Below are 12,375 nucleotides of genomic sequence, written 5' to 3' on the forward strand. Positions count from 1 at the left end.
AAATAATATTTTACTCCTGTAAATATTTTTTGACGAAAAAAAGAACTGGAAATTATCTTGTTTAGTTAATTTTCTACAACTCACAAACATACTCGACGATTTTTCCAGTTTCATTCAATTTTAGTGCTTTTGCGGTACAAAATCCTTTCCGCGTGTTAAACAGGATCTTTGATTTGTGCTGGGTCATGATTGGTTGAAGGACGCTGGCTTCTTGTTTTAGTCTCTCTTATTGGCTGATGAAAACATACTGACATGTCAAACCAGCCAATGAGAAGCTGCCACACGAGCCGATTACGAGTCGAAGTCCCGCTGCCTGCAAACGTCTTCGCCACCTCCATCCTCCTCTTTCTCTTTCTCTATCGCAGTGTCAGCCTCGGCCCTTTCTGGGATCCTGAAGCTTTTGCGTGCACTTCGCGGACGGGGCAGCCACGGACCACATCAGTAACCTAAAGTTTTCTTTCCGGTGTAATTTAAAGTCAGGTCATTTTAGCTAGCTCCGGGAGCCATGTTTAGGCTGCTCTTCTTGGCCGCTCTCGCCGGGTTCACCCGGGCCAGTGATGTCCTGGAGTACACGGATGATGATTTCGAAAGCAGGATTGGAGACCATGATCTGGCTCTGGTGGAGTTTTTTGCACCATGGTGAGACTTTCTACGTTTATTTCCGCATTAGCAGTAGAAAAAGCTACCGCTACTTTTCTGGGTCCATATAGCTACGAGGCTCGCTGTGCTGGACTGGTGATTTTGTCCAACCTTGCGTGTGAAAATCCCATATTAAGTCATTAGAAAAATGGCTTTGTGTTTGGAATCTGCTCTTTGGTGTGCCGATTAACTGGAAATGAACATCTATTCATGTAGCTTTTTGGTTGGAAACTAGCTTTAGCATATTAGCTTGAAGTGGAAATATAATAAACTGCTTAATTGAATTAGAACTGGTGCTGGAGGGTTCTGGACATCACTTTGAAGAGTCTGCTAAATGTGAGCTCACAATTGCACCTTAGGCTTTTGGGATTTGGGAATCTTTTCTATGGGAATTGTGTGGGAATGCTACGAGGAAGTTCGAGGGCGTGGTCTCACAGTTGTAACCACCCGATTGGCTGGTCAAGTTTTGGTGTCCACCTTTGATTGGTCAACGAAACATGTGACGTGATACCTCTGTGCCAAACTTGGAATTGTTGTAGTTTGCGTTCAAAAGTCCAGATTTTTTTTGCCAGAACGAAAATTTCCAGATTAGAAGATGTGAATATTTACTACCCTAGTAGCCTAGTCTTCTAATATTCAGAATAATCCCACGCAGCGCTGGAATGCTGCATGTTTCCTAATTTCAGAGTGGAGTGTGCTAGTAGTCCCATAAAATAACGTTGTTAAAGTATCTGCAGCTTTATTTTTTTTCTCTCCACAAATGTAGATCTGCCTCCAGGTTTTTGACCAAGCTTATCTGATGTGTAACTCGAGCCCTGCTACCTGTGTTGTAGGTGTGGTCACTGTAAACGGCTTGCACCTGAGTACGAGGCAGCAGCCACGCGTCTAAAAGGCGTCGTCTCTCTGGTCAAGGTATCACACTTAACGGTCTCTACTCTCATCACACTCTGAACGCTTTAATGTAAGGAAATGAAGGATTCTTCTTCACTTTAGGTTGACTGCACAGCCAACAGCAACACATGCAGCAAATATGGTGTGAGCGGCTACCCAACCCTGAAGATCTTTAGGGATGGAGAGGAGTCTGGTCCCTATGATGGTCCCAGAAGTGCAGGTATTTTTCAGTTATATTCACAAATAATTTATCTGGTTTCTGCCACTTGTGATTTCTCATTATTCTGTTGCTGTTGTTGCTCTGCCAAGATGGGATTGTCAGTTTCCTCAAGAAGCAGGCCGGACCAGCTTCAGTGGTGCTCAAGGCCGAGGCAGACTTTGAGAAGTTCATTTCAGATCGCGACGCAAGTGTCGTCGGTGAGTGAACATCAAGATGTTTCATTTACTGGTCAGCTTGCACCCTTCTCTAAATGTACTTTTTCCCCCCAGGGTTCTTTGCTGATGAGAAAAGTACGGCACAGACCGAGTTCTTGAAGGCCGCCAGTGCCTTGAGGGATAACTATCGCTTTGCCCACACCAACTCTGACGTCCTGCTCAAGAGCAATGGCATTGATGAAGAGTGAGTAGTTCCTCTTGCATTAGACCAAAGAACAGCATGCAGCCAGTCCCAAAGGGAAGTAAAACTCCAGAGTCAAGATAACAGATGTTTTTTTGGCTGCTTCTTAGGGGAGTGGTCCTGTTCCGTCCACCACGTCTCAGCAACAAGTTCGAAGACGGCTCGGTGAAGTTCAGTGACGACAAGTACACCAGCAACAAAATCAAGAAGTTCATCCAGGACAACATGTGAGTACAATGTGCTGAAGAGGGTGCCAGGGTTCCTTTTATTTTTGGTTTAACAAAAGTGTAAATTATTTTCTGTAATTATTCTTGGACCAACTCCATTATTCTCTGATTGGAAGAGGAAAGCAAGGCAGTTTAATTGGTGTCATGAGGAGGTTGTTGGTCTGGACAGAAATTAAACCTTTTTTCTCATTCGGCTCAAAACACAAATTGCCTGCGGCCTCAGAACCTCTACTGTAGAACAATACAAGGACCTGAGATAACTGGTTTATTGGTGTCCCCCTAGCTGTCATGCGGCCAGATTAGAGAAACCTGCAAGGTGTCTGTTTACCTCTGGTTTTCTCTAAGGCAGCGTGCTGGGATATGCTGTTTTTAGGTCATCTGAACACCGAGTTTAACATGTTTAAATCTGTTCAGCTGCAGAGTCCTTTCTGTTAACCGATCCAGTTTCTTTCCATCCCAGTTTTGGAATCTGTCCTCACATGACGGATGACAACAAAGATCAGCTGAAAGGAAAAGACCTGCTGGTGGCTTATTATGATGTGGACTACGATAAAAACCCTAAAGGCTCCAATTACTGGAGGAACAGGTTGGTGGATCTGACATCTTGGAGGTGCTTGGCTCTCTTCAGCTTCAGCCTCACATGCTGCTGTGTCTCTAGTGGCAGTGAAAGTAAAAATCCACATTTCCTGGAAGTGGGAATATCTTTAAAATGACCTATATTTTAATCTACATGACTCCCAACAAACCCAATGAATGTCTTGCAGGGTGATGAAGGTGGCTAAAAGCTTCCTGGATCAGGGAAAGAAGCTGAACTTTGCCGTTGCCAGCAAGAACCTGTTCAGTCACGATGTGGCAGAGTTCGGCCTGGACGGCAGCTCTGGAGAGCTGCCTCTGGTTGCCATCCGCACTGCCAAGGGAGACAAATACGTCATGACTGAAGAGTTCTCGTAAGTGTAGATGAACCGACTATGGAATTGTTTTCGTTACTAACCAGTCTTGGTAGATAAATGACCAAGTCTGTAGACATGATTTACTTCAATTGATATTTATCCAGGTTGGTGTGCAACGAGCAAGTTCACTGAGGAATGTTTTTTTTTTTTTTTTTTTTTTTTTTTTTTTTTTTTTTTTTTTTTACTTGTTTTTGAACAAGTCATGGACTCAAGACAGGGAAGGCCGTTGTTGGTTAAGCATCCAGGAAACAACAATGTCTTGGCTAGTGGACGCTAACTATCAGCATTAACTAACTTCACCACACAGCAGAACTCCTTCAGTCATGTTGTTCGTGGTGATAAAACATCAACGTTGCAGAGCAAATGGAGTCGGTGGTGTTGGCCAATCAGGAGTGAGATATCATGAAATAAGACACCAAATCCCGCCATTTTTTGTTTTCCGGCTAACTTTTACTTCCCAAGATTTTTTTCCCCAGAGATCAGCTCACAAGACATCCATTCACACTAGAGACTATAGCAAACTTGGTCTTAAAGGTTTCACTTTGCGACTGGACGATGTTTTCTTTTTTCCTTCATCAATGATGGGCTCAACCCTTCACCGCTCATTTTTAAAGCCACAATGGCAAATCTGGACAAGCTAGCTTCAAACTACCCGAGTCCCAAAAAGAAAAACACCATTTGAAGTCGCAGACAAAGATGTTTGGACCTAGAAAACGACGACTGTGTGTAGGGTTGTCACGGTATGAAAATTTAACCTCACGGTTATTGTGACCAAAATTATCACGGTTTTCGGTATTATCGCGGTATTTTTTAAACGGTGTTGCATATGTTCAGAAAGCATTGATAGTCCTGTTCTACACAAACTGAAATAGTTCTGAAAAGGTTTAACAGTGTTTATTAAACCTAAAATAACACAAAGCCTTAGCAAAAGTGCAACTTTTCACAAGTAAAGGAACAAATAGCTTATTTTTCTGGAACTTGTTACAGTAGTCAGTGCAGGTTTAAATTATACAAATCCAAACATTCAAAACATAAACAATATGTAAACAAATCAAAGAAACACCACTTGTTTTCTCATATACTTGTTTACTTCATTATCAAAATGAAAATCTAAAACTCCAGTCCACACATGACTTGAGCTCTGTACAAGTCAACCTTAAAAAATATGTATTTAAAATAAATATCCACTTTAAACAAATTACTAAAATAACTACTACACTATGTAATCAAATCCAAATGTTCAAGTATAAATGGCATTGAATAAGTAAACAAATCCATGACAAGGAACTAATTGTATATTTCTCTTCATCATCAACAAATAAGATGCTTCATCCAGCAACAGGGTGTCCGTGACACGGTTTAAATGCTGGCAGAGGACGCTGCGGCTGCAGTATATAGTGACTCGTTGCATTCTCCCTCAACCAAAAGTCCACACGTCATGCATTTCAGCTAAAATGCTAATGTTAACTTACCTTGCACTGGCTGTGGAGACGTGGGTGATCGTCACGCAGATGTGCCATGAGATTTGAAGTGTTGCTGCCTTCTGCAGACACTTGTTTCCTGCACGTTCTGCAAACGGGATAGCCGTCTTCTATTAACTGTCCCTCAGCATTTTTCAGAAATCCCAAATATGCCCATACTTCCGATTTAGTCTTCTTTGAGGGCTGATGGATGTCCTGGGCGCTGCCGTCGCCTCCTTCGGCCATTATTTCAGCTTCAAAGTTTTGGTGCCGTTGCAAATTAAAAAGTGCGTGTGCGCGCCGCGGGAACGTCAGCTGAAGCGACGGTGGCTGGTAAGGGTCATCGCGCCGAAACCGCGGCCACGGTAAACCCACCGAGATAATATAGTTTTTTAAAAACTGGACGGTTATTTTTATTGTCAACTTTTTTACCGGGGTTTACCGCTATACCGGTTACCGTGACAACCCTAACTGTGTGCATTGGTGCTCCCTCAGATTTTATAGTGTGTGTGTGTGTGTGTCCAGATTAGTTGCACTCAGGCCATGCAAATTTTAAAATAAGCTCAACATTAAAAGCCTTGTCATTGATAGAACAGAGCCATCTCAACGATATCCACAAAGGTCTAATCTCCTCCAATAGAATAGTTGTCTACAATCCAACATGTTTAGTTTCCTTCTGATGTGTGTCATTTTTCTAAAGGTACAAGTGTCTGTTCCTCAGTGAACCTCACCTGTATGGTTTACTTTTCTTCTGAGTCATGAACATTCAGCTCAGGAAGCTGCTGAGGTGGATTATGACTTCAGCTCACATGCAGGCCTGGAGAGGGAATGGGTCTCACCTCCCAGCTCGGCTGATTTTTACCTTTTTTGTTTTCCCAACAGCCGAGATGGAAAAGCTCTGGAGCGATTCCTGCAGGACTACTTTGATGGAAAGGTGAAGCGTTACCTCAAATCGGAGCCAATCCCTGAGGACAATGATGGGCCTGTGAAGGTGAGACTGCTCCCAGTGTCAGTCCCAGCTGCTGTTGCATCTGTGGCTTCGAGGTTTTTCACTTTCCGAGTACGCTGGTCTGTTAACCAGCACGCGAGTAGCCATCTGTGCAACAACATGATATTTAAACCATGTTTCTGAACAGTATGCTTCCTAGAACTTATTAAAATCGAGACAAAAACTGTACTTTTTCCAGCTATGCTTTCATGCTTTATTTTTCTCCTATTAGCTTTTGTGTAGAAAAGCAGATGCATCCTTTTTTTGTTGTTCCCTTGTGAATTTTAACACTTAAGTGTTAAATTTCAGCTCTTTTTTGTCTTAAATATTTAGAAAACCATTCTCAGCTGAGGAAGCTGCCTGCCTGGCCTTAGGGTTAAGGTTAGGGTTAGGGTTAGCCTGCATCTCCAAAACGCGGGAAACAGATGTAGGATTTAGCCTGACTGACATGATGTTTTCTGCCTGGAAGATGAAAGTTCTGCACCTGAAATGTTGCCAGTGTGTGTTGAAACTGGAGGAGGCAACAAAGCCTCACGATGTAATTCAGACTGAGGTCATCTGAGTAAGTGTGCATTGTGTCCTGTTCATTTCCAGGTTTTGGTAGCGGAGAACTTTGACTCTATTGTTAACGATGACAGCAAAGACGTGTTGATTGAGTTTTACGCCCCGTGGTGCGGTCACTGCAAGAACCTGGAGCCCAAATACAACGAGCTGGGAGAGAAGGTGGGGCTGATGGCTTATCGTATGCTGAAAGTTTTTTTATTTATATTATATTGTTGGTTTACTCTGGTTCCTGTAATGATGAAGAACATGAAAAGATTTTGGAATTGCAGTTTTCTGAATGTTTTGGTCATAACCGGTGATCTTTGGCTTCTGCAGCTGGCCGACGATCCTAACATTGTTATTGCCAAGATGGACGCTACAGCCAACGATGTGCCATCTCCGTATGAAGTCAGCGGGTGAGTCATGGGTGTTCTGAGCTGTCAGCCCCTTAGCCCGGTTCCACACTGAATGCATCAGCGGCGCGGAACGTCACAGCTTCAACTAGAATCCACTGTAGTCTTTGGAGTGTTTCAAACCTGCTGCAACGCACCAACATGGGGCTGGACAGGAAATCGCACACGGTTTCAGTGTAAAATCCACGTTAGTTTTCAAATAAAAAGTACTGAAGCAATGCAGTTTCATATATACGGAGCTTATGTGTGACCCGACGGCTTATTTACACACAGCATCGTTCCAGAAGCGCAGCGGTGTGTTTTTCATGGCTTTATCCCTGGCAGTGGAGAAGAACAACATCATATGACATCAAACAGCGATAACAAACATGATTTTCTTCTTTGTGGTTTAATGGCGGATTGCATGAACAAACATTTGACGTCTCTGGATTTCTGGATCTCGCGCGTCAAGCGAAGAGTACAGCTAGGAAGCCGTTCCGCAGTCAAGACCCTGCCAGCGCGGAACGGACCGCTTTGAAGTTCGCGTGTAAACCGTTTATTCTGCTGCCGTTTCATGCCGCTGATGCTTCCAGTGTGAAACCACGTTTAGGCTCTGTAAATCTTAGATGTGTGGTTTTATTAGTATTTTTACTAAAACTGGTCATTGGTGCTTATTTTTTATTTTTGGGCAGTTTTAAAGAGCCACTCATAAAAATCATGCCTTTTCTGTTTTAACATTCTTGAGGCATTTTCTTATGCTACAGGACACACCTAAAGAAACTTAAGCTCAAAATTGCATTTCTGAGTATTTCTGCATTCAAATAGCTGAATCAGTAACATGAAAAAACACAGCCTAAAACTAACGGGGTCTGTGGCGTCAAAAGCCCTCCTGGTGGAGTACAAACTCCACTCCGCTCTGCCCCTCAGGTTCTGAGGAGTATTATCAGCATTCTAACGTCCCATAGATACCTCAACTACACACCTGACTTCCATGCAGAGGACCTGAGTTCAAGTCCGGGCCAACGAGACATTTTGGCTACCGAATTTGGTACTTTTTAAGGTACCGACTGAGCACCGATTCACTTCATTTGAAACGGTGCCTCGTTTCGGTACCCGTCCTTCATAACGAGAACTTGCCAAGACAGCTGCGCACGCGCAAGAGCGTTATGTCGTTGCGAGCCAGTTGTAAACAGAGCAGCATGGTAGAAGGAACGCACGCTACAGCTTGGGTCCACTTCACTAAATGTGATGGGTAACTGGGTGAAGATGAAACCAGCGACAACGATCTAAGTGTGAGGCATCATCGTTTTAATCTGCTCCAGCAGCTAAATAAACTGTTTAAGATAACGTTAGCTTGATATGTTAGCTTCCATTGCCACCATTGTTATCAGCTAATGGTGCGTTCGCTTTCTCCTCGGAAATTCTAGCTTCCCAGTAGGAAAAATCAAATGAAAAGAGACGGCAAAAGGAATTAAGATACACAGTAAATTTAGTTCACAGTAAAGATGTTTGCTTCAGTTTAATTATCAGCTTATAAAACTACAAGGACGATGTTAAAATACAAACAGTTGAATGTTATTTATCGTGATATTTATCAAATATTGTTATATATTGAGAAAAATATATACCGTAAATCCTCTAATACAGGCCGGTATTCAATTAAAGGCCGGGTCTCCAATTTTGGCCGGTGTCGGAGTCAGCGGAGGTAAATAAAGGCCGGCCTCTTATTGTGGCCGGATGGAATGTGGTAACAAGCAAGTACGAGCGTTCCAGCGGTTGGGTTATAGTCATCAAATCAACCAGCAGGAGGCAGTAGGAGTTCAAGCAGACCCTTAATAGGCTTTTTCTTCAACGCTTTGTAACGCTACAGACACCCATCCTCTATCACGCTCCTACCACACAGAGTCACGGTGTCAGTTAACCATGCTAATTCAACCCGCTCCACAGAACACACATCACCTTCCCTGTGGCTTACATAACACTCACACAACACGCAAATCAGCACATAGGAACTAGCAGAACGATAGGAAACACATATAACACAATACCCAGAATGCACCTGGCTTACAACCCCAGCCAGGTCATTACACTATCAAGTTCAAAGAGAACGTGCTGATTATGCTGCAGAACACTCTGGAGAGCAGCAGTAGGGGGTGTATGAACTACAGTAATCCCTCGTTTATCGCGGTAGATGTGTTCCAGACCTGGCCGCGATAGGTGAAAATCCGCGAAGTAGGGACTCCCAGCATGCCCCTCGCGGGGATTCCCTCCACGTTGCACCTACATCACAAACCGCGGCTATAAACGGAAGTCGCCTTTCCAGCTCACCACTCAGTCATCGTTTCTTCAGATTCATGATCAGAGTTTCCAACCTACCGATCAATCCAACGAACTATCAGCTCATAGTAAGTTATCTTACTTACTTCTGGAAAGCCCGGCATTTCCGTGTCACTTCGTTGACGCTCGAACGCTCGGGGGTTTCCTAGAGCAGCCGGCGTTTCACCGACGCTCTCACTTCCGCGTCTGTGAAACCACGCTCCCTATTGAATTATCGTATGATCACATTCTCTGTGATCAGCAACGCGCTGTGCCAGACCGTAGGTACTGACACGCGATCGTTCATGTCGGTTCATTTCCTTTAATGTTTTCTGTCTTTTATTTGCGCCTGATGTGGAGCGGGGCGCATCAACTTGTCCTCTGACGCACAGATCACTGATGCGACCGGCAAGCAGGGAGCGCTCAGCTGTTTTCGCGGTCGGTAGATCTGCCTCCTGAGCACGGCCACAGTAACAATCAGGTGTCGCCACCTCAAAAACTAATTTAACACGCGATCGTTCATGTCGGTTCATTTCCTTTAATGCTTTCTGTCTTTTATTTGCGCCTGATGCGTTTCGCTGCATGCTGTGGAGCGGGGCGCTGCGGGCATCACCTTGTCCTCCGACGCACTGATCACTGATACGGCCGCCAAACAGCAAGCGCTCCGCTGTTTTAGCGGTCGGTAGATCTTTTAGAACTGCAGTTCAAAGGTAACTCATAAGGTGAATATATATGAACCCAGGCAGCAGTTTCTCTTTAGGATCGAGAGGAGATGCAGGAAGATAATAAACAGACAGGACAGAAAAATAGTCAAATAAAAACAAGTTAGTTTTTGTACCTGGTGTTGCAACAAACAGACACCATTGAAGGTAATCAGAAGTGAGGAACAGAAACTGAAATAATTATTTTAATGTTTAGAGCAGCAGGAACTCCGAGTGGCTGCAGGCGCATCAGTGAGTTTGCAGCCACTGCGCAGGGGGAGGGGGGAGAGGGCTGAAGCGGAAACTACCGTTTTTAAAAGAATTGTGTTTAACTTTGAAAATGTGGGCGCACTTTTAATTGTCAAAAACTCCAGTGAACCATTAGTTCATTTGGCTCAAATAGAAATAGAGGCCTGTCTCTAATACTGGCCCTCCTTCCAATAAAGGCCTGGAGCTTGATGAGCTTGAGTCAAATACAGGCCCGGGCCTGTATTAGAGGATTTACGGTATTTAATTATAAAAGAGAATTAAAATAATAAACACTCAAAAGTATCAAATTGGTACCGTTAAGTACCGGTATCGATTCCTAGGTACCGGGAATTAGTACCGAATCGATTCAAATGTCAAAGGTACCCATCCCTAGTTGTCAAAGTAGTTTTTAATGTTTTTACAGCAATATATTACTACAGTAATAAGACACCTACATTTTAATAAACGTCCAAATGAGACTCGGCAAAAGATGTGGAAATCACAGCATGAAAACGTCGGTTCAGCTTTCATTTTGTAACTATCGGACAGGTGGCATGAAGGAGGAGCTCAGGGCGGGTAGATGACTTCTAAGCTATGAAAAAAATGGTCTGTTCATTCTGGGTTTAAAAAATAAATAAACGCATTTCCTGAAGATGATCTCAGCCGTCCGGATTGTTGCTTAGAAGTCATTCACCCGCTCTGAGCTTCACGCTCCTCCACAGCGCTGCTTTGTCTGTGCTGACCGGCTTGTGTGCAATTTCTAAATTGAAGAAATCTGGTCCAGCCTGGATTCAAAACCTGAGTCCCCTGCTTGTAAGTCAGGTGCCTTATTAGTGTCCCTGTCCTTGGCTCCGCCCACAATCCAGAGGTGGATTTTTAATTGGCTAATACCACAATGTAGAAACTAAGCACAGGTTTTGTGATTTTGGATAAAAACAGCATTATCTTAGTTTTAGACTACTGGGAACTATTTAAAATGGCTACAAAAGATTATTAGAGTGGGTCTTTAAAATTTGGTGTGAAATGTCACTAAACTCTTTTCTGTTCCCAACTTTCTGTCAGATTTCCCACAATCTACTTTTCTCCAGCCGGACAGAAGATGAGCCCAAAGAAATACGAGGCGAGTTCCAGTTCTTGTTCATGCCACTAAACTCGATTCATGTGCGCTTTCATTATCGCGTTCTATTGCTCCTTCTACAGGGTGGACGGGAAGTGAGCGACTTCATCTCCTACCTGAAGAGAGAGGCCTCCAACCCCTTGGTAATGCAGGAGGAGTCCAAGAAGAAAAAGAAGAAGGATGACAAGTCGGAGCTATAAAACCTCTAAACAAGAACTCGATACCCACCCCATCACAGCGCCAAGAGGAGGATTGGGGAAGGAAAAGAACTAAATTATATTCCACTCTTACTGCTCTGAAATGCAAAGTCCAAAAGAGGCAGCCATCTTTTAGGTGCCCTGCTGCTCTGGATACTGTGGAAGGTGGTGGCCAGGGTCTGCCAGATGTTTTAAAACAATAGAAAATTTGTTTGGGAAGAGGGACAGCTTTTAAAAACCGGTAATTGAGATTTCTATTTCTCTGGTCTGTCTGTTTTGTGTCAGGCTGATGCACTTTGTTTGGTTTTTGTTGCCATCATGGGGGCTAACAATTTTCCTTATTTGTAACTGGTTTTTGTTTTTGTACATTTGGAAAGATTGTGAAATAAAAAGGCCCACAAAATGTAAAGGACCCGTTTGATTTTGTTTTAGTTTTATCTTTTTGTGGGAGGGAATTCATTAAGCTAAAAGTATAATTGTCTGACACTTGTTAAAAAATGAAATTCATCCATCCATTTGTCCACTTATCTGGGGTCGGGTCCCGGGGGTAGCAGCCTAAGCAGAGAAGCCCAGACTTCCCTCTCCCCAGCTACTTGGCCCAGATCTGGGGAATCCCAAGGTGTTCCCTGGCCAGCTGAGAAACAGTCTACCAAGTGTGTTCTGGATTTTTTTTTTCTGTCAAAGTGTTTTAGAATAGGAACAATAAAATATTCACTGCTTGCTTATCTTTTCATTAGAAACGATGAGCAATTCCTGTGTTCTGTTTGCTACTGTCGAGGTACTGTCGAGGCTAACTCCTATCCCAAACTAAGTCTAATGAGTGCATCCTGTTTCAGTGAGAATCATAAACCTAGTTCAACCATTTGTTCCTCCATGTCAACCCAACACCAGACCACAGCAGGAATCTGACTAGAATGCCAGCTTTCGGTGTGACTAGTGCTAAAATGCTGGAGAACATAGTTAAGGCCTTAAACTTATCTGCCTGCTGTCTGAATGTCCTGCCAGTTAACTTTTAAAGTGTTTTTGGTTGCTTAAAAGCTGATTTACTGGCAATTAACTGTTCCCTAATGTCAGGTATTTTTCCTAAAT

At 43.4% G+C, this 12,375-nt stretch overlaps 1 protein-coding gene across 1 annotated transcript; it reads left to right on the forward strand.

Annotated features, from left to right (window-relative positions):
* The first annotated feature begins 292 nt into the window (after positions 1-292).
* pdia3 (protein disulfide isomerase family A, member 3) lies at positions 293-11,695 on the forward strand. Its single transcript, XM_015963868.3, has 13 exons — positions 293-639; positions 1,473-1,551; positions 1,633-1,750; positions 1,840-1,947; positions 2,020-2,149; positions 2,257-2,373; positions 2,834-2,959; positions 3,138-3,320; positions 5,666-5,774; positions 6,366-6,494; positions 6,651-6,730; positions 11,035-11,092; positions 11,173-11,695. Exons 1-13 carry the CDS (start codon positions 506-508, stop codon positions 11,287-11,289), a joined length of 1,488 nt encoding a protein of 495 aa, XP_015819354.1. The 5' UTR covers positions 293-505; the 3' UTR covers positions 11,290-11,695.
* Positions 11,696-12,375: the final 680 nt, after the last annotated feature.

This window comes from Nothobranchius furzeri, chromosome 4 (assembly GCF_043380555.1).
Source record: "Nothobranchius furzeri strain GRZ-AD chromosome 4, NfurGRZ-RIMD1, whole genome shotgun sequence".
In the NCBI taxonomy this organism is placed as follows: domain Eukaryota; kingdom Metazoa; phylum Chordata; class Actinopteri; order Cyprinodontiformes; family Nothobranchiidae; genus Nothobranchius; species Nothobranchius furzeri.

Bases quoted from the DNA above. Each gene is read 5' to 3' on its own strand.
- pdia3 (XM_015963868.3), top strand. From the start codon at position 506: ATGTTTAGGCTGCTCTTCTTGGCCGCTCTCGCCGGGTTCACCCGGGCC. The intron at 2,960-3,137 runs GTTGGTGGATCT...AATGTCTTGCAG, and splicing joins TCCAATTACTGGAGGAACAG to GGTGATGAAGGTGGCTAAAA. The intron at 5,775-6,365 runs GTGAGACTGCTC...GTTCATTTCCAG, and splicing joins ACAATGATGGGCCTGTGAAG to GTTTTGGTAGCGGAGAACTT.